The 27,106-nt window shown below is 37.8% G+C and overlaps 1 protein-coding gene across 9 annotated transcripts in view; it reads right to left on the bottom strand.

Moving 5' to 3' along the window:
- Positions 1-27,106, bottom strand: part of LOC129671296 (sodium channel protein type 3 subunit alpha) — an 84,235-nt gene that overhangs the window by 40,023 nt on the left and 17,106 nt on the right. For 3 of the 9 annotated variants that reach the window (XM_055600099.1, XM_055600098.1, XM_055600096.1), the window contains 7 exons: positions 22,287-22,577; positions 16,270-16,617; positions 15,087-15,219; positions 14,104-14,342; positions 6,867-7,040; positions 5,432-5,788; positions 2,963-3,433 (listed from right to left, as the gene is read on the bottom strand). In XM_055600099.1, the coding sequence (XP_055456074.1) occupies positions 2,963-3,433; positions 5,432-5,788; positions 6,867-7,040; positions 14,104-14,342; positions 15,087-15,219; positions 16,270-16,617; positions 22,287-22,577 (2,013 nt within the window). Of the gene's footprint in view, positions 1-2,962; positions 3,434-5,431; positions 5,789-6,866; positions 7,041-14,103; positions 14,343-15,086; positions 15,223-16,239; positions 16,618-22,286; positions 22,578-27,106 lie in introns of those variants that run through there. The other 6 variants (XM_055600103.1, XM_055600102.1, XM_055600100.1 and 3 more) reach the window with 5 other exon arrangements.

Genomic DNA, 27,106 nt, shown 5'->3' with positions numbered 1-27,106 from the left:
TTAAAATTTATATTCTGTATGTGAGTGTTTTTTCCTGTGATCATGGATGGGTAAAATGTGCATGATGTGCCTTTGGAGTCCAGAACAGTGTCAGATCCTGTGTAACTGGAGTTACAGACAGATGCTACCTGTCATGTGGGTGCTGGAAAACAACCCTAGGTTTTCTGCAAGAGCAGCAAGTGCATCTAATCTCTGTGCATTCTCATCAGCTCCACAGTACAAGCCATATTTAATATTATTCTCTATGACCATTTCAAAATTTAACCAAGCATAAATATACATATAAGCTTATGTTTACATTGATGATTTTACTACTAACTTTTATATATTTAAAATTCTTCATCGACTTCTACAATTGGATTTCATGTATTCAAAATTAGGTTAAAAGACATTGGGATTACAGAAATTACCCAATAGTAAGTTTTTGTTTAGGAAGCAAATGTTTTCCAGGAATTGATGATGAGTAATTATGACTTAATATTCCAAGTTTATGATGATTAAACCATTAAAAAGAAATATCTGTGGATCTTATGAAGGTTTTGAAATCTATTAAAACCAGTTTTTTTTTTTAATCAGAAGAAAATGGAGGTATTTCTTCTTTATATGCCTACTGTCATCAGTCTCTATTGTTAATGCAATAGAAGTTCCTTTCTTTGGATTTACTGTCTTCTCTTGACCTTAAGGTAGTCAGGAAATTCTGTCTTTAGCTTTTTTCCCCTATTTTTTCCTTATTATTATTTCTTTGGCCTCTCCTATTTTTAGGGAACCACATAATTTTAAGTCTTGCGTTCTCTAATCTACTTTCAGCTCTGACCTCTGACCCTGACCATCACTGTTACTTTCACCCAGCCATCCCTTGTTATCCACAGCAGATCAGTTCTAGGACTCAACAAAAATCCAATCCAACAGATGTACAAATCCGATATATAAATGGACCTAGCATGTACAGTACATGCTTTAACCTACACAATACTCTGACATCTATGTTATCTGCATTACAAAATATGTTAATAATTACTACCCTATATTCTTTTAGGGAACAATGGGAAAACAGCATGTATCTCTTCTGGAGACACATTTTTCTGTGATCTTTTTGATTAGAGGTTGACTGAACCCCAGTACACATAATCTATGGGTGTGAAGTGCAAAATTTAAATCCCAAATTGCACTCTTTCCACACAAACCTGGGAAGCTTTCTAAAAAGACCATTTCAAACAGCAGAATTGCCATTTTTCTGATTACTCAGATTCTTTAGGTCTTTAGGTTTGCTAAATTGCCAATTACTGTCTGCTCCCTGTTATTGTAGCCCAGAATTTCATCATCTCATTGCTGTGACAATGTTCCTACAATACCTCTTTCTAATTGCTTCTCTGTCTCAGAACACTCCTTGGCGGCCATACAGCCAATTCCAAGCTGTGGCTTAGTTTGAAATGCTGCAGTCTGAGCCTTCCAGACACCCTTTGCTCTGCTCCCCCCAATCTCCACTCACCCTGGTAACTGGAACTCGTTACCAGTCCTGGCTCTCCCTTTGTAGAACAGTACCTTTACACTTTTTATGACGTGACCCAAATATGGGGTCCATTTTAATCTTTTCTCATTTCACCTCCTTTCCCATTCTTAAGCACCCAAAAATTTAACACAGGCCTGTAAGATCAAACTTTAAAATAGAGTTTTAATGACTTTTTGAGTTTATTGGGAACCATGTGATAGAGTCTATCTTTGACCACACTGGACAAAGTGATCAACAAAAGCCTCTTAGTTATTCAATGTGTCCTCTTAAACCCATCTGTACTCAGTGGTTGAAATAAAGCAAGAATTGATTCCTGATAGCTTATTAGGATAGTTTGCTAGGATAAACAACATACATTAGACGTGCTACATACAGTTTTTGTGCAACTCCGAAGATGTACATTGCTACCTTGCTTTGTTTGTATTTCTTAGCTTTAAAAAGATAATCTAAAATAAGCCAAGAATGGGAGCACTGTGAGTTGTAATGCTATAAACCTCCAATAAGGATTTTAGAGCAAATTCTCTTGGTATACTTTGTTTTCAAAAGTTCCAAGAAAATTCACAAAAGCAAATATCATTGTTCTGATTTCTAGGGTGCTGACATACACCCTCTAGCTAAAGCTTATCTTTTATAAGTTAATCGGGCACCATCTGTGCCTTTAAGTCCAAAGGCCATAAATAAATGATAGCAAAATGTTTTAATTGAAATAATACCACTAACCTATTGTCATTAGACCCAACAGGTTCAAATCATAAAGCATAAGAAAATTTTCCTCTTTTTTTTTTTTTTTATTCTATCAACTGCTAACATGAGAGTAAATTTCCCATCTGTAGTTCCACTGTAGCCCTCAAGCGTTACTCCTCAGTATTTTCAAGTTGATATAGAATGTGCTGTAGCTTTGCTCAGCTTGAGCAGGAAAAATATTGGCCAGCTTTGTTTCTAGTAAACGAAGTTCTTTCATAGATCATGTACTCTTATTATGGTGAATGAAATACTTAAATGTGAGTAAAGACTACATAAAAATTTCACGGTGATGACAGATCTACCATTAAAATACAGTTCACTGAGTTTTCTAAAAACAGTAACTAGTGAGGGGCAAAATGTGTTAAAGAGCATAGCTTTTGTTTAGGGTTACATTTTAAATCAGGCTTTCAAGTCATCAAAAAATGAACAATTTAATTGCTGAAATTGTGATTTTCTGTGGAAAGCTATAATTAAGTGAACTTACCTATTTCTCATGATGTTCCAACATTACCATGCAATATTCAGTTGTTTTTGTGTGGTGTTGGATACTACAGGACCTCATGGATGCTAAGCATTCTACCTTGAGCTACACACCCAACCCTTTAATATCTCTTGGTAAAGGACATAAAGGCAAAAACAATACAGAGTAGCCATACTGCATGGATAATGAAAAAAAAAAATGCAGCCTGAACTGAAAAGTACACTTACCTCCTTGCTTTCTTCTAGTTCTGACTCACTGCTGAACTCTTCCGTATTTAAATTTTCAAAGTCGGACTCTCCCACAGCAATTGGCACAGTCACAGTGAGGCTGGGGTTGTTTATGAATGACATATAGTCATTTTCATCAATTACATATTTTTCAACACTGCTTCCAGTACCTACACCACTGGTGGTTCCATTCCCATCTTTAAGATAATTAAGCTCTTTGCTTATTTCGATGCCCGTGTTATTGGACATGCAGCTGTCTATTTTGTTGCCTTCATGGATTTCTATAGCTTTTGGCTTTCTAAAAAAGGCTTTGCAAAAGCACTCCCGTATCTTATTTTTCACATAATCAATTCCCTTCTGCATCCTTCCCACTGCAATCTGGAGGTTGTTCATTTCGTTATCATCATCAGTAGCAGCAAGGTTGTCAGAACTAAAGGAACTCAACAATAAGGCCAGAAAGAGGTTCAGAACCTAAATGAAAAAAAGAGTAAAAGTTCCATATTAATACTGAAACATGTGTGAGAAAAGTTAGTGGAGCTCAGAGAGCTCAGATCTTTGCCAGTGTGGTTTTAGCAAATGCTTTTTGAATGTTTGGTGTACTTCAGGCTTCATGTTAAAAATCACACAACATTTAAAGGGCATGATAATTTTCTACCTGTGATACGAGGAGAATGGTAACTTAGGTAGCCTTCTCTACTGAGAATAAGCAGGAAAAAAAAATAATTAAATCCCATTTACCCAACTGTGCCAGTGTAATCACAAAATCCCGCCTTCAATGGCTCTTCCCTCAAAAAAAAGAGATATTTTTTATTTTTGTTATTTTGTTTCTTCTTACCGGTTTGTCTATGGAATGTATAGTTTCATGTGTACAAATAATTTATCTAATAATGTGCTGATTTGTTCAAAGCCAATATGTAGCAGAAGCATAGATTTCTTTTGGTCAGTGGCTACAAACAGCAAAAGCAGATATAGCAAATTCCACAAGGGTTTACATATTTCCCTTCAAGTGTACTTTAAAATTTAGGTGGTCAAATAGTTTTGAGAGTGGAGAAAATTCTAAAATATTCTAAGGTTTAGCCAGACTCAGATGACATAAATCCCTTCTCTCAGTTTTGCGGTGTCTTTGTGACTCACAGCATAGGATACCTGGCAATCTGTGGCTCTTACAGGGAAAACTCAGAATGTCTGATGTAAAAGGAGATTTATGTATAGGATTATGTTTAGCTTAAAGTGTAATTACTGAGTTTCTTCACACGGTCAGAGGAAAAATGCAAACAAGGATCTCTGGGTTGTTTTTTTTTTTTTAACACCATATTTTGAACTATTTAATTTCCCATTTTTTTTCCTAGGGAAAAATCATTGATCTCACTATTATGCTTGTGTGTATTACTCGAAATGTACCCTTCAAAAGATAGGTCTAATATGACTATACAGGTAATTACTATATCCATATGTTATTCATGAATTTTAGTAGTAAAACACATACCTTTATGTTAGGGCTTTTTAAATTAATTAAATTTGTTCTTGGACAATTTCATTCATATACACATTTCACAATGACCATGCCCAGCTGCCACTCCCCCCACTACACCTGTCCATTTCTTTTCCATACAAATCTCTCCTTTGCATTCAAGTCTATTCCTTTTATCCAGCATGATTAACTAGGGCATGGATGTGACCATAGCTATTTTCAGCAAAGCAGACTCAGCAGTGGGGACACAGCTAAAGACAGTTATGTGTCCTCTTCTAGAATCTAAGGAATGGCTTTAAGTATTTAAAATCTGGTTTCTCTCTCTCTCTCTCTCTCTCTCTCTCTCTCTTGCACTTCACTTGTTCTCTCTTTGTATGTATGGTCTCTGCCTTTCTTTCTGTATATGCTTGCATATACAAACATGCACATTTGCACAGGTATGTAATTATTCAAACAACAATTTGTTTTCTTTTAATAAACCAGATTCAGATTAAGAACCTATTTTGATTCCTACAGTAATTATAGACCGAAGTTAAGGTATAATACTTTATTTCAATAAAATTTGTTCTTAGCATTTTTGTCTTACTCACACCTTTAAATAAAACAGTGCTAATTATGAACAGGTAAAAGGCCACTTAAGTATAAAATAGTCGTAACTTTAGGGTTTAAAGACATTATCATATCAAAGTAATATCAGAATACACTTTGTCCTGATTTTAAAAAAATTACATTTTGACAAGAAAAATGTAAAAGTAGCATTGCAACCCCCAAATATGCACTCACTGCACCCTAACGTCTTCCACAGCATGTCCATTTTACTCCACTGTCGCCAGCAGGAGCCAGTCTCAGAGAATTTAAATAAGATGGCCCTTCAGTGATTGACTGCAGGGGGATTTGACTCTCAGCTGCTGGCAGTACAACTGGAGATATATTTACTCCTTCTACTTCCTACGGCCCAAACTCTTTCTAATCTATGAACGTCTGCAGCACGTACGTACCACGAGGTTTCCAATCACCATGACCAACATGAACACAATAAGACACATGGTCTGGCCGGCGACCTCCATACAATCCCACATGGTCTCTATCCACTCTCCGCACAGCACACGGAACACGATCAGGAAGGAGTGGAAGAAGTCGTTCATGTGCCAGCGCGGGAGCTTGCAGTCGTTACTGATTTTGCAGACACACTCCTTATAGCTCTTCCCGAACAGCTGCATGCCAACCACGGCAAAGATGAAGACGATGATGGCCAGCACCAGGGTCAGGTTGCCCAGAGCGCCCACCGAGTTGCCGATGATCTTAATGAGCATGTTCAGCGTGGGCCAGGACTTCGCCAACTTGAAGACTCTCAGCTGTAATCAAATAAGGGGAAATTTAGTACGTTTGGAAGAAGCCAGACTATTATTTTCTGAGTCTACCATAATGTAGGTTCAAAACAAAAGCTGATAATAATATTAGAAGTGTAAACCAAGTCATATCATTTAAATGCACTTTTTCTTTATAATTTTTATTTTAGATTTACTGAAAAATATAGCTATACTGCTAATGCATTAACTGTCATCTCAGATTCTACTGTAGAAGCTGAAAAAGGAATGTTGAAAGTATAAATTGTATTCTTTATTTTAAAACAGATGTGAAATAAGCTAATTTGATTTTTTAAACCTTACATTCAATTTTACTTGTATATACTTATACATACATAATTGTATATATGCATATACATACATTTCCTTATTTTTGAACAAAAATACAGGAACTTTTAATAATTACTTTTGCTATAATTTTAAGGAGTTGTGATACTATTGTTTAAAATACCAAACACATCAAATATATTTTTTTAATGTGTTGAATTTGTTTTGTCTTGTCTTCATTTTGGTGGCACAGTCTTATGTAGCCCAGGCTGGCCCCAAATTTACAGTATAGCTGAGGGTAACTCTGAACTAGCTCTTCCAACTTCACCTTCCAAGTGCTGGGGTTAGAGATAGTACCCCAGTATTCCGAGCTTCTACCTTCTTTAAAGTCGTTCCTCTAAAAAGAGCAGAGTTGATTAAAACCTGACATTAATTGGGGCTCTGTGTTTTTTATTTGCATTCCTTCTTTTTCCTTTTTCTTTCTTCACCTTACAGATATAAAATGAAAACACTTTCAGACTATAAAACCAATTTAGAAAGAGTGTGTGTGTGTATATGTGTGTGTGTGTATGTCACCCACATAGTAATTTGTGGAATATTTCAATCAATTTTATTGTTCTTAGAAAACAGAGCATACTTAGCTTGAAAAAAATAAAAAATCATGGTTATACATTTTCTGGGGTTATCGACTTAGTGTAATTAAGAATGCTGTTTTACAAACTCTGGTAGTCATATAAGCATACATTTAAAAATACGTGCTATGCTAGTGAGAGACAGGACATGAACAGCAGGCAGATACCAGTCTGAAGGACCGCAGCACGGACAGCCCCTCCACATTCGCCAAGCCAAGCTCCATCAAGCTCAAGCTGACGATAATCCCGTCAAAAATATTCCAGCCCTCTTGGAAATAATAGTAGGGATCCATGGCAATGATCTTGAGGACCATTTCGGCTGTGAAGATCCCAGTGAAGACCTGAAGGGAGCAAAGAGCAGCATTTTAGCTGGACTAAGTGTGTGCACGGCAAGAACTCACAAAGAGTGTCAAACTAGAACGGACACCACCAACTAAACCAATCAATATCAGCGAAGCACTTTCCCCATAAGCCAGCATTGTGCTCAATAGATTTTTTCATATTTAACAAATCAGCCAGATTTCTCGGGAAAACAAACTTTAAAACCTTTCATTGTGCATACTTTCAGCCTAATACTGGATAATAGCTATGACATTGTTGCCTTTGTGGCACATTACGCTTCTGCAAAACAGCGTTTTTGCTTTTTGTAATATTACAGAAAATGTTGCAAAACTCATTATTGAAAATAAATCCAAGTATTATTGGAAGTTACTAAAACTTACTTAAAATTGGTAAAATATACGTTTTGTGTCTACATTTTGTAGTTTTCGCTAAGGGCCCGTGTTTTGCTTCTGCCTTTTACAAACACTCTTGAAACAAAAGAGTGTCTGCCACAAATGTTTTGTTATAATGGTCTCTGGCTGCCCGCCTCAGTATTAAGGTTTATGAATTAGTAGAGCAAGGAACTGCAGATTTAATTGAAACAAGCAGGAGAATGTTCTCAGTACTACACATTCATAACTAATAATAATATGGTGAGAATAGAAGAATTGTGTATTTGACAATAGAAGCAAATAAAACAGAACACGTTAAACATTGATTTCAAGCTTGAATCCACAGGCAATAAAAGCACACGCACATGACAGGCTATGAAATTATTCTTGCCAAAATCCTTTGTAGGTAAAACATCTTGTTTCATGATGGTAAAGTCAGTTACTAAACTAAGCCAACCTTTACCTTGAAGAAGCTCTGTCAAAATAAATTTACTAGAATCATTCAGTATGTTAAAACATCTTATTTCTTTTTAAAAATCTAGACCCACTCTTATAAAAGCACAAAAGTGGCTAACACGTCATTTATGAATTGTACAAATAAAAAAGAAATATCAATTTCAAAAACATACCTCAACTGCTGTCAGTCATGTGCTCCCTCATATAGAAGTAAAAATGCATTGTAAGCAAGGTTGAATACATTTTGAAAAAAAAATAATGTTTTCATTTTATGGAGTAGTTCACCATGGGATTTTTTTTTTTTCTTACAAACAGTTTCCCTGGTGAAATTAAAATTAGTTCTAACTTAAATGGATTTGATTTGTGTAAAACTTTCATAGGCAGATATTATTTAAAACAGGCACCCTGATGATAGAAATGCATTAAAACAAGCTAGGAACTCTTAAGCTAAATGATCCTCTATATCTCTTCTTACAAAAAAAACCAAACTATTCTTTTCATGTCTGCTGAGATGACTAGCTCTCCTGCAGCTAGCAAATGCATAACCCAGAGTCAAGCTTTCATCCAAAGTATAATGCCACCATGAAACTTCTCCTTAAGAATATTTGAATGAACATTTTCTTTCAAAATTACAAGCATTTCCCCAAATGCTTCTAATGTCATTCCGCAAAGCACTGGTAACGCTGTTGTACTCTCCTGCGGTTTCCGCACTGTCAGGTAAGTTGTTAAGGAGGAGATTCTATAACACAACACAATGCACAGACTCTCTCTGGCTCATAGCATTCCTATGCTGGGAGCTTGGCTTTTAATCTGGCTTGGAAGAAAAAAAATCTTCCTGTGAAAATAGGAAGTACCAGAAAGAGACTCAACAGAGACTTTGAGGTTTCCAGATGCTCAAATTGAACCAAGCCAGTCATTAGGGAAGTGACATAATGTTTATGTATTGTGGAAACAAACTGCAAGAAAGCGGATTCCTTGATCAGAAGCTCCTATAACCCCTTTCTATACTTTTGTTCTTAATTCGGCCTACACTTTTATGGCTTCATTGATAAATCACTACATAATTATTTGAGCAACAATAGACTAGCCTGTTGAAAATATCATTTGTTTTAATGAGTGAGTTTCAATAAACTCCCAATAAAATATAACCATGTATCATCTATGATGCATAATTTCAGACAAATGAACTCTTTCACTGAGACTCAGACCTAAAGCTTTTGACCTGTGCTTTTCTACTCGATTATCCTATTACCCAAGTTGTGTCATCCCAAAGTTACATAGGCAGCAGCTTCAACATCGGAGGACCATAAAAACATAGATTTCCTTGTATATTCTGGAAAGTTTTCCAAATATTCCTCACTTATCCAACTCCCCCCACATCCCAATACCCTGGGAAAATCATAAGGGCTAGGAGCAGAAATACTTTCCATCAATACTTCAATGAAAGGGGTCGAGAGGTTAACGACGTGCGTGTGGGAGGAGGGAAGCTGTTCAGTGAGAACACGCCAGAAGCGGGGCACACCATGGATTCTTTCACCTCACCTCACCTGACCTGCACAACAGCCTCAGAGGTGGGCATCAATATGCCATTTCAATAATTAAAGACAAAAACAAGGCTCAGAGTATTTTTCCAGAGACTATATTATTCAGCTACGGTGACAGCTATAATCAGGTTATACTGTCCGTTGACTCTAAAGTGTGTGTTATTTTTTTTTACAAAAGCCTGACTCCTGAAGCAGCCTGTTTGGAGGTAGAAGCAACCAGTTGTTTGTTTGTTGAGGACTTACAATGTAGACGCAGTGGGAGACACCGAGCGAAATGGGGTGCAGTGTCTTTCACTGAGAAGTTCACAGCAGATGGAGAAACCACAGCTTACAGTATAAGTTCATTAGGGGTTAAGGTAAAATCGCCTAGTGTGGGCTGAGTGCCATGTTAGAAGAGAAAGAGGAGGAAGTGGAACTTGGAAGAATATGAATTGGGAAGCGAGAACACTCTCTAAATGTGGATGCAGAAAACAATGAACAGTAAAATATTTAAATACATACACTGCTATGTGACATTTGTGTGGTGTTGTGACAAGGTTTTATGATGTGGCTGAGGGGGCCAAACAGGAAACAACAGACATCAGTGCCAGAAATATTTTTAATGTTTTTTAAGAGTAAAAGATAAATACCCTGAAAGAAAAAATAATGGATTTTTCGTATCAAGTAGATATGGGAAATAAAGTAAAAGTTAAGTCTTACTGGCTCTAGAAATTCTGGCTTTGGGGCTAGAAGGGACTGTTCAAGGTGGCTCAAAATTGAAGTGAAACTGATAGCACTTCTAATAAACAGTGAGAAAGATGGCCATTCAGCTGTGACCATACAGTGCTTAAAGCCAATCCTTGGCCAATCATCTATGACAGCTGTGCACACAGAAATGAATAAAGCTCACGCTGAGGACTGTATCATCCCTAAAGCTTCTGGGATGTACAAATATTGAGCAGACAAACATCATAATGGCCATGAGCAGTCCAAAAAACCAGTAATAGAGGTCACACAGAGTGTCAGGGATGGAGTGATTGGCATGATCAAGAAAATAATCAGGAAAAAAAAACCCTACACATTAAAATAATAAAAAAAAAATCACAGCATGATAGGTGTCAGAACTGAAGAAGAAGGCGGGTGTTTTCCTGAGTTAAACAGTACAGAGAGGACGAGGTAGCTTGTAAGCATGCATATTTATGCCTTGTTTCCCCAGCATTCTTTGCCACTTTTCTGGTGGGACTAATTTCTCTGTGTGACTATGGAGGGACGCCATGTTTTTACATGGCCATACCTACTTCTCCTTCCCAGGCCGGTTATACCAGAAATGACTGTCTATGAAATGTGCCCAGCAGAGTCCTATCATGAAAACTTTGAATTGGAATTCAATTTTTTCTCTTTTTCTTGATTAAAGGATGTGAGATGTAACACGTGTGAGCTATCTGATTGCTGAGAGATGGAGCAAATGTTTGCAATGCCGCCAAGACTAGTTCCTGCATCCAAGCTGCACCATCACCTTTCACAAAGCTTGGTTCTTCATCTTTTCTGTTTGATGAAACAACTCTTAACTAAACCCATCCTTCAAGTGCATTTGAGATAGTAAAAGGAAGGTGTCAGGTAGTAATATATGTAAACTCAACTATCAAGTTGAAACTCTAGGGAAGAGGTAGGAGAAGTGAAGTGGATTTAGATAAAAGAAAAAAGACTAATATTTTGGGGGACTAGATACTTTACAATGATGAGTTAGCCTTTTTCACTGATGAGATTCTTGTGGATCAAGGTTAAACTTCCAAAATGCTTTCCAATTATCAAGAACCTTAGGGCTTCCCCTTTTCACCCTGGTTCCCTCCCTTTCCTTCTCTCCATCTCTCTCTTTCCTTCCTTTTGGATTAGGGTTTTACTATGTAGCTCATGATGGTCTAGCATGATGGTCCCTCCTCCCTCAGCCTCCTGAACATTATTAGGAGTTTCAGTGTGTGCTGCCTTTCCTACTTCATATCATCCTACTTTGAAGCCTTAGTCTTCATTAGGGACTTTGCATTCCTAAAGATTGGGGTTTTCTAATGCAAAACTGATAGGAATAATAAGTTATCTGCCTTAAGGCTAGAAAAATCATTTCACAGAGTACATCTAATGGTCACAATTGGAGATTCCTGCAGTTTAAAGCCCTGATTTGAACCCTTTGATCAGTTTCCAGTCTTAACAAGCCAAGTAGCGTCCACTTCCATTTATGACTCCTCAAAAGACAGTTATAAAGTACTTCCCAGAAACTACAGTAAAGAATCACTTATCCCACATAGTTTGTGGAAACATTTCTGGACATTAGGCTTTAAAGGATTCATTGGAGGAAAGGCACTCATTATCATCCTCTACTGTCTTTCATACAATATAGTTATTAATTAGTTTCAAATTTGAGTGCATTTGATTTTAAATGCATGTCTAAATGCAGAAGGTTAAAATATTAAAAACCCATGCAACACAGAGGTCATAGGAAGCACAATGATTATACATATCCATGTTCTATGGTCTTAGAGGAAAATGTACATCTGTACACAGAAAGAAAGGCAAGTTCAACTCATCTGGATGGAAAGGAAAGCTAAAACATAAACACTTCTGTGTTAGAATAGACACTTCATTCTGACATTGCAGCGTGCACGGCAGGTATGCCAGGATGCCAGCTAGCTATTGCTAGGACAAGGTTGGAGTAATCAGTGATCCAGAGCGAAGCAGAAGACATGAACTTGGGTACTCTGAGGGAACATAAAACTGGTGTTTAATGTGTTCCTTTTCAAAACAGGCTTGGGCTGTCCTGAGCTGCACAGGGTTTACGATAGTAGATGATCTGATGCTCAGAATGTTTCTGTGGTGTGTTCAGGATCACGGTTGGTGGGTCCTCCAAAAGGCTTTGCTATGAGCATGGAAATAGTACTAAAAATATCTAGATATAGATGCTAAGTATTGTATCTTAATGAACCAGAGACCAAACCATATCCCTGTAGAGCAATGAAGCGGATATCCTATAAAAAATTGCATCTTTAAATAGTCTGAGTCCCTGACAGTGCAGTTTTCCACATTTTGACCACTACTGAATGTTGTAAAAAGGAAGTTAACCAAAACCAAATAGATAAAGTATTTAACTCTTCAGACAATTTTTATCCCATGGACTTCTCTGGGGAACAAAGGAAGCTCTGAGTGTATGAAGTCTTGGGTGAATGTGTGTTGTTGACATGAGCCACCAAGTCAAGAAATGTATCCTCAGACACATGGAAAAAATGGCAAAGCTGTCTTCCTGGGAGTGAGGCTTAAGAGAATGACAAAGCCTTCCTCTCTGGTCTATTGGATGTTGACAGTGTGTTCAGAAAACACCCACCATAGTTACTGCCTAGCCCATACTTACAGTCTGAAGACTGCTCCTCGACAAAGCCTGCTTGTAGTGAGATTAACTAAACCTGCCTCCTTGACTCAGCTGTATATAATAGCCCTGCCTCCTTGTTTATCTGTATGTAATAATCCAGCCTTCTTGTTCGCCTTTATGAAATTACCCCACCTCTCTGTCCAACTCTATATAATAAACACACTGAGCTTACAGGGGCTGAAGTTTCTCTACCCGAGAGCCCATCCTACCAGATCCCTGCTAATCTGTGTCCATGTGTCTGTTTGCTTTTCTTTAGACCCTCACTGTCTCAGTTAGGCCCATCCCGGGAGCCTTGCAAGAACACAGCAGCTTTCACAGAAACACAAAGCAGCCAGAAGTGTAGGCAAATAAATATAAAAATATTTATCAATACTTTATAACTGGCACTGGACTCTGTGCTGAGTTATTTGTGGGTCACAGGCCTAATGATTTGTTACAAGTTGCTAAAATGATTTTGAATACTATGAATCATCTTGAACTGTAGTAGAATAAGTCAATATTTTCAGAACCAAGTTCTAGTCATATTCTAAGAACAGATGAATTGATGGCAGTTTTAAAGTCTGAAAAAAAAAGCGAAGGTTAATTGTTTGAAAATATATCTGAGTACAATTTTCCCTATGGTTACTTACATTCATATACTAAAAGTGCTACAAACCCATTTTACCAACTATTTTTTTTTCTGTTGGATGATCACCACTGAAAGTATTTATTATTGAACAATTCACTTCTAAACAATTGTACCATTTAAAAGTAGAAATCCAGGTTGGAGAGATGGCTCAGTGGTTAAGAACACTGGGTTGAGCCACATGGTGGCCCACAACTCTCTGTAACTCTAGTTCAAAGGGATATCTCTCTCTTTCTCTCTCATACACACACACACACACACACACACACACACACATACAATCAGTAGAAAACCAATGTACATAAAATAAAAATTTATTATTAAAATTTATTATTAAAAATAAACTATTTAACCGTAGAAATCTGTTCTTTGGCCATCATTTCAATGGGTATGGTTTCAAGCCTTTTGGATCCCATGTTTCCTCTGGACCTTCATTTCCAGTATGTAATCTTCCAACATGTGAGGAATTTAGTACTATACGACACCCTGGTTAATCTGCAAAGATATTGCCCTACATAATCAGCCTCAACACAAAACTCAGAGCCTACCTGAGGTGCACTGTAATTTTCCTTTAGATCTCTCTTTTTGCTAAGGGCGAAGATGAAGTTTTCACATTGGTACAGCACATGGTGTTTCTCTCCATTACATTTCTCCCTCCCCTGAAGCACTTACCAGGTTTCCCACGGTCAACACGCTGCTGAACTGGTCAGTCATGGGGTAGTGCTCCATGGCCATGAATAGGGTGTTCAGTACAATGCAGATGGTAATAGCAAGATCGACAAACGGATCCATCACAATTAGGTTCACAAGATGCTTCACTTTTAACCATGCGTCACAGCAGTCCCAGATCAAAAACACATTGGCAAATCTATACCAGCACGGTGGACACTTCTGTCTAGATTCTTCAAGTTCTGGGTAATGAGGAAGAAAAGCATTTAGTAAGAGTAAGAGTTAATTACTGTTCCTAGTAATTGACATATAAAGCTGATGCTTATTCATGGGTATACAAGTTCATGTTGCTGAGCTTAATAGACTGAACAGAACACAATCTTATTTCATATTTTGTCTTATTACAAGTGAACATCCGTAAAATGTCCATTGAATGGCATGCTGACATCGTCCTTCTTTCTCTTTTTAAATACAGGTAAGTACTTTGAATTTAATATTCAGCTTTAAAATACGTAATAATCAAACAAAAATTGCAGAAATATCACTATTAAATATAACTCTTTAAAAGGGACTTTATGGGTATGTTAAATAGTGAATAAAATCACCAAATACCTGTGTCAAGTATTCTTTTAGTGGATTTTTATAATTGTGACCATAGATAATGGAAGAAGCACATTTTTAGAAACGATTTGAATGGAATACAAGCTTGGATTTGTCCAACCCTAACATCATTGGCTCACAGCTCTACACACTCAGGCTGAAATGAGAAAGGGTTTACTCTGTTGGGTAATGTAACATTAGACTAAGTCTTTAAAGATACGATATCATGTGGGAGAACTGCGTACTCATTTTTAGAACCGATGCGAATCATATGAAAGAACTCTGCAACACAATTCTAGATGGGAAAGCCACTAGACTGTCTGTAAAGAGAACACGTGTTCATAGCAGACCGTCAAGGTAAAACAGACTCTCAGCCTGCAGCTCACCCTCCATGGTGTTGGTCAGGATGCTGGCTATGCTCATGGCTCTTTGTCTTCCAGAAGAGTCCTCCAGCATTTCCATCGAAATCTGGTATGAACTCAGCCTTCTCTTCCTGACTTCTGTTTCAGTGGTAGTACCCTGCAAACCAAATACTGATGGCTCAAACCAACCTTCTCTGTGGATAACACAAGAATATATAGCATCTCTCTGGAGAATCATGCTTCGTGCAAGTTATTTTCAGGTAACGGTCTCAAGTAATAGTAAGACATTAAGACATTGAATAGATTATTGTATTCTATAAACACATTAAAAAAAAAAAAGACCACGGATACATTGACAAGAGTTCACTGGCTGGATGCAATTTTATAAAGCAACTGTTTTACACAGCATTTTAATCAACATGGCAAAGCTTGGAGAAACTTCTTTTTCATAAGCGTGCTGTAATTACTTTTTCATTCAAATACAAATTATTTTTCAACTTATATTATGTGGAATAGGTCAATTTTTCCCCAAAACTAAATATTATTATATAGTCTCAAGGCTGGCTTATTTTCTTTGAGGCTATATTGACAAACTGACATACATGGGCCATTTTTTCCATGCACAAACACAGATGTACAATGAAATGTGTGTGCTTTCCTGAATTTCTTTATTTCCATGTGCCATTCTGTAATCAACACATTTTATTTTTCAATAATTTGTCAAATAGCACTATAATACTGGCAGTTGAATAAAACTGTCCATTGCCAATGCATTAATCATTACAATTTTTAATTTTAAGAACAAACATTTCAGAATAAGAGCTGATAGGTCAGTATATACTTTCAGGGAAACATTGAAACTGAAGATTTGATTGTGAAAGTGCTCATCATTTTGTATTTGTGGTAAATCTACTGTAGTTGTAGATTTGTGTTTTATCTCAGACTCTAGATTTTGAGTACTTTTAGCCCAAAAAGCTAATAGTTGCACACATGTCAAATGTTTTTTGTTTGGTTTTTGCTTTTTTTGTTTGTTTCTTTTTTTTTTTTTTTTTTTTTTTTTTTCATTCGCTTAATCTCGTGTTACTTTTAAGCACTTTCATTCGGAGAAGAAGGATCACAGAACAGGCTCAACTGCCCAGGTCTGGATTTCTTTTTATTTTTCAAATTGAAGTAAAGGGTCAATAGTAGCTGTTTTGCGTATTATCACCTCTGGCAGAAGCTGTCCAGTAGGTGACGTAAGAGCTGAGGGTCCACCCACCAAGGAAACCACACCATTGCAATCCACAGAGCTGTACATCTTCCCATTTGCTGGAAGCCCTGGCACCATCCTGGATGACATACTGGCCTGACTAACGTTACTGTTGCGTCGCTCTCCGGGTCTGTGCGGCACAAACAGGGAGTCTCTCCTGCTCTCGCTATCTTCAAAGGTGCTGTGCTCGTCATCGGCAAAGTCATTCTCAGACCCCACGTCCTTCGCCCGACCTCTGAAGCTGAAAATGCTCGTTTTGCTATTGCGTCTTGGGGAAAACAGGGAGCCACGGATACTCAAGAGAGACTGAGGAGAAAGCAAGGAAGGAAGAGATCGGGGACAGGGGCAGGGTGGGACATAATTGTTTAATAAAAAGCTTAAGATTGTAGAGACTGCTTGCTTTGGGGTTGGGGTCAGCTTGCTCTTAAATACAGGAATTCATAGGGATGTGTAGATGGCCTTTTTGTATTGAAGACCATAGTGCAAGTATCGGTATACATTTAATTATGAAGCATGCCACTCTCTAAGACTCCTGACTCACAGCTAACTAAGTTCAAAAGCACTTCATCGAAGCTTCTCTCTAGCACGGTGAGAAGGAGAGAGAAGATACAAGTAGGAGGCAGCTTCCACTTGTCAGTGTTGTGATCTGACCGGCATGCAACTTGAAGGGAAAAAAAAAAAAAATTGGCTCAAGTGACTCTTAGTGCAGATTCCAAATATTTATATCAAATTCTAAAAAATTGCTTATATCAAATCATCACCTTGATACCTATAGTACAGAAAGAGATACCATTGCATCTTCGTTCTCTTCTGGGTTCTACCAGGAAGGTCTCTAGACCCATTTGTCTCTATCCACAAGAGAATTATGTCACAGAATGTATCTTCCTAATTTTCTAACCATTTCTAACAGGGGGACCAGTGATTCACTTGATCTGATGGTCTATATGTCACAGAAAATGTAGGAGGATTTTAATGGTTTCTGTGGCATTGTGCCTACTAAAAATCCAACACTGGTTTAAAGACCCAAGGTCTGTAACATGACTGAAGTAAAGAAAGTTATTCTTGTGAATTCATGTTAATCCCAGTAGTGAGAGTTAGGTAATTCAAAATAAAGACATCATAGGCTTTCTTGATTTTTTTTTCTGTGTTGTGCAATATATCCTCTCCCTCACTCGGCAAGCAAATACTGCCGAGCTACGTCCCCCAGCCCACAACGTATTTATTCTACACACTTACAAATCAACAGATAAATGGTTCTCTAATATCAAAAAATAGGATGTGGCTTGGATACTTCTTTGAATCTTTGAATGGATTTTAAACTGCATTGCTCAGGATTAATTTTACTCTTGTGATAGTTTCTAAAAATACACCTAGTCGGGCAATGGAATATTTGTTTGCTCTCCCCATCATTAATAATGGTATTTCTCTTTGCTTCCTTTCAAACTCTCTTATTCTCTGTCCCACCTCTCTTCATAACCATGGTAATTATACACACACATACATACACTCATGCACTCACACACACATGTACACACACACACACGTACCACATGGTCATATGTGAAGCATTGTGGCACATGCTTATTGTACTAGCCCTTGAAAAGCAGAAGCAGGAGAGTGGAGGATTCTAGGTCAGCCTGTGTTATGTTGAAAGATTCTGTCTCAAAAACAAGTCAAATCAAAACGGAAGAGACTAATATATGCGTATGTTAATATATTAAGCATGCTGGCAGGAACTAGCTTGTATTTCCCTTTTCTCCTCCAGTATAAAAACAAATATAATCTTAGTAAAGAAAACACAGGGAAAAACAGATTTGGGGGCTTTTTTAGTTTTGCTTATTATTATAAATTTCTCTGCATAATTAGCTAAGACTGATCGTCTTGGGCCCCATTTTTAGCTTTATGTGTATGACTTTTCCCAGGCGACTGCCTTTGTTCTTTGGAACTTCTGGAAAGGAAGTTTTCATTCTAAAAATCTGTCTTTTGAGAAGTAAATTCTCTATAGGACCCACTAGTGTATGTAAGGTGTGTCTGATCTGTACTGTGTCTCTACAGCACTCAGTTCAAACGAGAGTGTGGAACCAGCGCCAGGCACAGCTTAGACCGGTTCTTCACCCTACATTCGAAAGCTGTGTCTTCCACTTTAATAAAGGGTGCCGACATATTTACTCTCACACTCAGTATATGTTATAAATATTGGCTATAGGAGAATGAGTTCTTTGTAATTCATATACAGATGACTTTGTATATTGAAATCCATATTTTCAGGAAATTGAAGTTGGAATTCTGATTCAGCATGTTAAAATATCTATGCCAACAGTTCATTTGTTGGAAACATAATTCCACAACGGGGCAGTTTTTAGCGACAGAGCCCTCATAACGTTCCTCAGTTATACATCACAGAGTTTGCTCCCCTCTTATCTTTTCTGTATGAAGCCATTTACCCTTCCACTCATGAGCTCTCTGAGAAACCAGGATGAAGCCATTGTCATGCTCTAGCCTCCAGATTATATGCAAAACAGATCTGTATAAGCCACTCAGACATTTCGCTATAGACACACATGTGCACACACACGCACGTCCTCATGAACACACACACACTGTGAGGACATAGTAGATGTGATTCAGTGACTTGGATGTTCATCCCACCTTCCAGCTAAATCCAAACCCAGGTGGAACTCTATGCTCAGAGAAGTATAAACATTTCACTCCAGTATGTCTTACATTAATTTCTGGGGAGGTTAAACATAATAATCTTAATCTACCTGTGTTCTAAAACTGTCTTTGGAAAGGGAATATCTGCTTATGTTACAGATCTTGGGAGTATGTGCCATGTTTCTATGTCTACAGTATAACTGAACATGCCTTTCATTGGCATACTTTTATTTCTGGGTATTTTTCAGAGGCGTTCCAGATCTTTGAGTTTATGTGAAACTTCTTTTCACTCTTTGGAAAGTATAATAATGGGTGTGGGCACAGCTTTCAAGGCAACAAAACCCGAAAAAAGAAGATAACAAAAATAGTATTCTGAGAAAATAAACCAAAAATAACACCCTTGAAGACGCGGCAGAGTTAAGGGAATACCCGCAGCTGTGGCAAGCTTTTCTCTAAAGAACTTATATGTGGAACTAAAGGACCATTTCTCCTCACCCCAGGCTTCTCACAACATAAATTACAGGTATTGGCTTCGTCTCATCTTCCTCTGTTCTAAGAAGATAAGCGCATGGACTTTTCCTCAATTTTCAATAATAAGAGAGAAAGTGCAATCATAGATTCTTTGTGACATAACCCTGTATATAGGGTCTAAACCCAAGGAGGGTTGAGAAAAATGAAGAAGATGTAGGGAATTAACAGGTGGTTTATCAGCCTATGTAGGATGAATATTTGTTGGAAGTAATTCATCTGTGCCACATCTCAACTTAAATATATCAGCAACTATATTTGGTTATAGCTCTAAGCCTCTGGTTTAAAATGAATGGTCCCACTCTGTCCAAATAACAGGAACAAACCCCCGAGCGAAAGGAGTCTCCATTATAAACGTTTAACTAATTTCACGTCGTACAATGACTATGTACTATAAAAGTAGATAACACGATAAATGTAAAATAACATTTAAATTCACATCAGTAGAGGAATATAGCGTGCCCATAATTTATGGTCTCTCTGCTTTGAAATTTTCAGATTTATTGTTTTGAAGGGTATGTTCAGTCCATTTAGGCTTGCTGTCCCTGTTGCATTCATTGACTCTCTTTTCTATAAGAGAAAGCCTGTTAATGCCTACAAAGCAAACACTCGAAAAAGTTTCTGGCATAGTTCTGCTTGAAAGTCATGTATTAATGCCTCCTTAGTTAGATTTGTAGATTCAACACTACTCGGTGTTTCCTTTACTTTTGAAGGTCTATCCATCTAGCTACTTACCCATCTAATCCATTATCATCTATCATCTTTCATCCATCTATCTACAAATACAAAATAAATTGCTCAAAGGCACGTACTGCTTTTGTTTTTAGTGTCCAACTATTAACTAGCAGCTACCTTCTCTCTGCTATTTCCCTTCTGTGGCTTCCTCAGCACCAGCCACCCAAACCTCACTGTTCCATGAGGGTTATATATTATTACAAAACAACTTTGCAACGTCGCTTCTGCTAAACCTAGAATGCAATTCCATGGTGTAGCTTCTTCCCTTGATCTCACCTCCACATCTTAGAATGTCACCCTCAAACCGTCCAATTTAAAATTTCATTTCCAGTTACATGGCTTCTGTTCCCACAGCATTTATTACATCCATACCATCCAACATAGTCTGTAAGATGTCTGACATGATTACTCTGCATCAGCCATTAGAACAAAGTTCCATTATATCGGTGAATGGAATATGATTTTTCATTAAGGGATTTTCAACAACTAGAGCTCTCTTGGTTACCTAAATGGTAACAGAGTCATTAGCATTATTTCTCAAATTAATAGAATCTCCAGTCACCTTGGGAAATGGGCCTCTGTATATTTGTGGAGAGGGTTATCTTAATTAGGTTAATTGGGGTGAGGAAACCAACCTAAGTGTGAGTGAGACCACTCTTGGGCTGGGCCCTAGACTGAAGGGAAAGAGAGAAGGGTGGCAAGCATAGGAAATATTGTTCTGTTCTTGACTATGGATGCCATGGAACCAGCTGTCTTGGCTCCTGCCCATTTGCCCTCACGGCAGTGTTGGGCTGTATATAATCAGGGTCCATGAGCCAGAGTAAACCCATTCTCATTTCCTTTACTTTCACTGTCACAGCTACTAGAAAGAAAACCAAGACAGTGCTTAATTAAATACTTGCTGCTTAGAAGAAATTAGTGTGTGCATTTTTAGACAAGGAGGGAAATAATCCCGTTTTCAAAAGATATGCAATTGTCACGCAAATATCACTAATATGCACGTACATTTATGAATAATTAAAACTATTCAGTGTTTTCTTTTTTAGCTCCTTTCATTAGAAGTCATCAGTTTTAACTTTTTCTTAATTATGCAGGATCCCTCTACAATGCTTACATAGCTCTTTTAACAGTGAATACAAGGCTAAAGCTGTGAGTTCAAGGATAGTCAGGGCTCTATAGAGAGACCTTGTCTAAAAGTAAACAAAACCAAAACAGGAAAATAATCAAGTACTAAACTGGGCAAAAATTTGTGATTGCCATTCTCTTTTTGTCAAAATTGTCACCCTTAATTTCATTAAATAACTGTTCTGTTGTACTCTGTGGTTGATTTACAGGGTTTTTTTGTTTGTTTGTTTTTGTTTTAAATTGATTATTTAGTATGTTTCTCAAGGTATTGACATTAGGGTATAATTTTTGAGTAAAATTAATGTACTTCGAAGAGTTTGAAATTATGGCACACAATGTTCTAATAGATAAAATAGGCCTCAAAGCACGAAGGTACATTTTTTAGTACTATTCGTGTTTTGTAAGCCTTGTTTAAGTTAAAAAGTAAAATTGAGTGACTTCAATATTTCTTTTTCAAGAGTAGGTAGATTGTAATCCTCTTATTTTTGTATGCCATGATAATGGAGACTTTTCTAAGTAGACTTTTTATGCTAAAGAAAACAGGCAAATCATGAGACATTCCTATCTAGAACATATATATGTTATAACCTCTGATAGTCAAAGCAGTGGCTTCAAAAGGAAGTGGGGATCAGCAGAATTCTTAAAAAGGGAAACTGAACAGAACTTCCAATACAATCCCAGCAAAACATCTGAGAAATAGGCTATATTTGAAAAAAAAAATCAATAACATGTTCTCAAAATTGTAAAATGTTTGAAGACAGTGATCTTAAAGTTTTGCCTGACTTAATTTTTCTAAATCCCTTCCTAAGACAATTGATGATAGATTTTTTAAATAACTCAATGGTGCCAGCACCCTGTCAGTCAAAGGAAACGTTACAGAGATCTACCTAAACCGGATGCAGTGTTTTACAGTGCTTGTCAGACCCTGATACCTGGTGGGGAGAGCACAGCTTCTTGTCTCCTGTCAGCCGGTTCCCATCCAGCGAGAACAGGAAGCTTCTCCGCTTGACACTGTCTTCGGATTCCGACTTGGGAATCCTGTCTCCTTCGGCTCTCTGGTTTCCCTCCAAGTGCTCCCGCTGTCTCCTCTTCTTCCTCCGGTTCCTCCACTCCTTGGCACTCTTGGAGCTTAACTTGGAAGCTTCTGAAGAACTCTCCAGGAGTTCTCCTAACCCTCCAATCCCACTGAAGTCTCTGGATGCAGCCGAGGCCGCAGCCACAGCCTGTTAAGAATCAGGACAAGGAGATGCTTAGGGAACAGTGCCTGGAAGCAGGGAGGAGGGCATGACGCACTGCCACCAACAATCGTCAGTAAGAGGGAGAATTCTGCATTCTCCTTTACTTCGCAACAACCTTTACCTTTTAAACAGCACAACACAATGCGCATTACAGCCAGAACAGCCCAGCGTAGCATCTGATTTGGACTGGCCTCGACTACTAAGCTCTCTGGAGGTTAGTTCAGAAGACATTTGCTGACCTGAAAGGACTTTGTCTGCATAAGAGTACCTGTTTCCTCGAAGGTAGACCCTCTTTGATCACCTTCTCCGGGGGACTGTGCCTCTTCTGTGTGTTTATGAATAAACGTGTGGTCCTGCTTCATTTGTTTGCTTTCCTTCTTTGATTCTGTGACATGCAAAGCTCAGGGTGTGGTAGGGTACATTTGTAACCCCAGCACTCGGGAGGCAGAGGAAGGAAGACTGAGAATTTGAAGCCAGCATGGGCTACATAGCAAGGCTCAGTCCAAACCCACCCCACACCACGCCACCCTAACTCTTCAGTTTTGCCTTACAAGGAAGAGGTGGACGCGGACTGGCCAGTTCCTTCTCGGCTTTGGCTTGGATTACCCCTGGGATTCACAGAGCTGAGGCGTTTTAATGACAGACAGTGCTAGGCAGCACTTCCAGTGGTAAAGCTCTTAAATGCTTAAAAATTCCATACTATTGTACGAAATACCAAATTACTGAGCTCTTTTTTTCCCCCTTAAGATTATGAGAATATCCCATATATTTTCTTTCTGAATCTCAACATCTTGCATTGTTATAAAACTTGAGTTTATGGAATTATCAACGGAACAAAGCCAGCTCTGTGGTTAAAAACATGGCAAATGCTTTGCATGTTCACCATAGGAATAATATTTTCAGGCTGGAAATGATTTAACCATGACTTAACAAGGATATGAGACAACATACTGTGTATCGAGCCAAGTGCTCATTAAATATGTTCCTGTTTTTAAACATAAGCCCGGAGTAGGACAGATTAGACTATGAAAATATTGGTCACATGTTTTAAAATATGTCATTATCAAACATAAATAACTTTACTGTGTCTGCCATTTTTTCTATCTTCTGCTTGGGGTTCAAGTCACATGGGCATTTTACTTTTTCCTCTACGGTGGCTGGTCAGCCACCTGACTCTGAAAGTCCTCATGAATATTTGGAGAGCAAAGACCTAGAAGGCCCCTGACAGTCAGTCGTCTGACAAGGGTGTAGAGTGGAGACAACTTAGCCTTGGTATTCAAGATCTCACAGAAGACTTAGTAAGGGCACTATGCTTTAGCATGGGATAAGGGTAAGACCCGTTTAACAAATATTTTCAGCACTGTGTGCTTTGTTCCTTCCTGAGTAGAGGCGAGCTCTCTTCAGTAATTTTGTTTTTCAATTTTGTGTCAACTAAAAAAAAGCCTTAAAATGAAATATGCTGTGTTGCAGCTTTTCTCAGAGCAGCAGGATCTCAGCAGATAGTGGAATACTGAGTACAGTGTTGAGTTTGTCTGCTGGACTTGACAACACAGAACATGTAACATGGATACATGCTTATATTAAGCCCTCAGACCCATGCAGGGTCCCAGATTTAAAGGTTTCTATGAGATAACGCCTACAAGTAGCAACTGAAACCATAACTCAGCATTTACCTGTTTGAAAATAGGAAGACCGTCAAATTTTTTTGATTCTTGATTGCCTATCATTTGCTAAATCATCCACGATAGAAGAAAAACAGTGAAGATACTTCAAAATACAACTACAAATGAGCAATGAAGTCAATCGACAAAGCACTTGCTGGTAGCAAGTTAAATACAGTGCACATTGTGTTAGGGATAAGAGGCACATGTTATGTATTGCTGCATGAAAGAATTTATGTGTGTTTTTGATCTATCCAAATAAAGTTCTAGTTTTCCTTTCCTTACTGCACAGACACACACACAGCCCTGCCAGACCTTATCACTTGTCACCTTGTTTGTCCCTGGAAATGTAGAAGTGGTGCTAATACTCTCTGGGCACCGTCCTGAAACTGCGGTTCCCTTAAATCTCTTCTGGAGTTTGCTTCACAGATGACACAATTTCCCCACCTATTCTGAGTAACAGTTCAAATAAGCCAAAACCAAAACACATTTTTTTTTTCAAGGCAACTAAAGCGACCTCCGACACAACACATTTTCCATGTCACTCATCAACTCAAATCTGTCACTTGTTCCCCTCTCAAAGACTGGCCGGCTCCCTCAAAGGCAGATGTTTCCTGTCGTCGCTCCTGTCCCCGCACCTGTTTATGCCCAACCCGGAAACACTGCCAGTGTCCTGCTTGCCCAGACTCATGGTCACCCGTTCGTAACTAACATCCTGAATTCCTCTTATAACAAATAACATGTTAGTGCTTAATGTTTATGTAGGTAACATTTTCTTAGGGCATTTCTCTATGACTCAAAATAAACTCTGGAACTCATACTGTATCAATGGGTCCTTAAAAATTCAATCACATGACTAGTCCTTCATTTTAAGTATGGAGTCAAGTTAAAACCCGTTCAAAGCATTAACTATACATGCTTCCATTCTGCTGTATATATTAGATCACTTAAATGTCATGATTTCAAATTGCATCCTACTGCTTATTCTGTTTTCCCAGTAGACCTATAGAGCCTGCAGTAGGCTAGACTGAGTAATATTGAAGCTTAAAGGTCACAAATTAAACACAGAGTACAATTACAATGATTGAGGACAGAACATTTTTGTCTAACGTTAGCTTTTTCCATTTTTAAAATTTGCATTTGATTTTGTGAGTCCACTGTGCTGTGTACATTTCACATCTTCAAAATGATTAAGCCTACAAAGCACTTAACAAATAGTGAGTAAAAATGAAATCAGTACTGTGCTTCATGAGATCATTTGCTAGACAACAAGTTCTGAAAGGGCCTTAGGTAATGGACAAGACCTGGGCATCACTGAGGCACATACAGCCTCATGAGGCACCAAGTCAGCCTTGCCTTTCTCTTCCCATCATCCACCAGTCATTATTAATTATATCATACATAAAAAACTAAAATGGCCTTGGTACTGTGATTCCCCCCCCCCCAACTCCTTCCCTGAGCTATGTTTTAAGTGATGTAAAACTGAAACTATAGCCAACCATGGTGACTTGACTATTACAATCCAATAATTGATTATTGAGCTGAGAAAGACACATCCTAGCTTATTTAAACATGAATTTTAAACCAGATCCTTTAAGCTCTTAGTAGACATGGTCTAAACCTAGGTTAGGATTTCATTTCTAAAGTTTAATCATTATTGGTTCTATAAATTCCAATTATACACTATAATCAAATGATGTAAACAAACAAACAAACAAATTCAAAAGAGATGGTAGGTAAACATTTTACTTAGAATTTTACTTCTGGTCCAGATGGAATATCAGAAGCCAGATTTGTTCTCTCCTTAAATAAATGATAAAGTAGAAAAGTAGATAAAACCATAGCTTGGAGACACTAGACCTCCAGGCAAGACACTCTAAAACATTGGGAAATGGGAAATCACAAAAGTTCCATTAGTGTCCTAAGTTATACTCTTGGATCCTAGACTGAAATGCAGTGAAAGGGTATCTCTGTAGACTTCTTGAGTGGGGGAGGTGGACCTCGGAATGCAGGATAACCAAGGTGACTATTGTCCCAGGACAAACACATTAGGAAAGGGCTAAAATAAGATAGACCCTTGTAGATCCATCTTGAGTACTGAGACTACTCAGCAGTGTGTGTGTTTGTGTTTGTGTATGAGTGAGAGAAGGGTGAAGAAGGGAGGTAAGTAATTATCTTTATATTAAATGTTTGAAGATGTGAAAGCATCAAACTGCCAATTCATGTTTGAAATGGCCTCATCACAAAGACCAATAATTTTTTACAGGAATGTAAAAATGACCAGTGATACCCAAAATGAACTTTCTAGAATCCAACTGAGGATTTTCAGAACTTTAAAAAGGGAAAAAAGCATGCAATCATGATAAACGCAATAAAAATTATTCAAACCACTCCCAAAATGAAACAGACAAGAGGCATCCACATTAAAGTCATGCTCCAACTGTGCAATACATGTTCAAAATACTAATCATGGATAGCCGTATGTCTGATATAAAAAAGCACACTACATAATATTAACAGCAAATTAAGCATTATAGGAAAAGATGATCAATTTGGAGATATTAAGATAGAGATTAACCTTACATAGAGAAGCTTATTTTAATACTCATTTGAAACTACAAAGACTGAAAATATCTATTAAAAGAAAACCAAAGATAGAGCGATAACACAGTCACCGATAAAGCTTACTATTAAAACCACAACAGTTCAGAGACACAGTGCTGGTTTAGGAGACTCCATAACTAATTCATCAGCTAGCACGATTAGAGTCCACAACCAGATTCAGATAGAGGCAACTGTTTTTTGTTTTTGTTTTACAAAGGTACCAAGTCAATCTAGCGTAGAAATGATATT

The sequence above is a fragment of the Psammomys obesus genome, unplaced genomic scaffold (genome assembly GCF_907164565.1).
Source record: "Psammomys obesus unplaced genomic scaffold, mPsaObe1.curated_primary_1811, whole genome shotgun sequence".
Classification (NCBI taxonomy): domain Eukaryota; kingdom Metazoa; phylum Chordata; class Mammalia; order Rodentia; family Muridae; genus Psammomys; species Psammomys obesus.
Note: the sequence above shows the minus strand (reverse complement) of the source record. Positions and strands in the feature narration are given on the sequence as shown.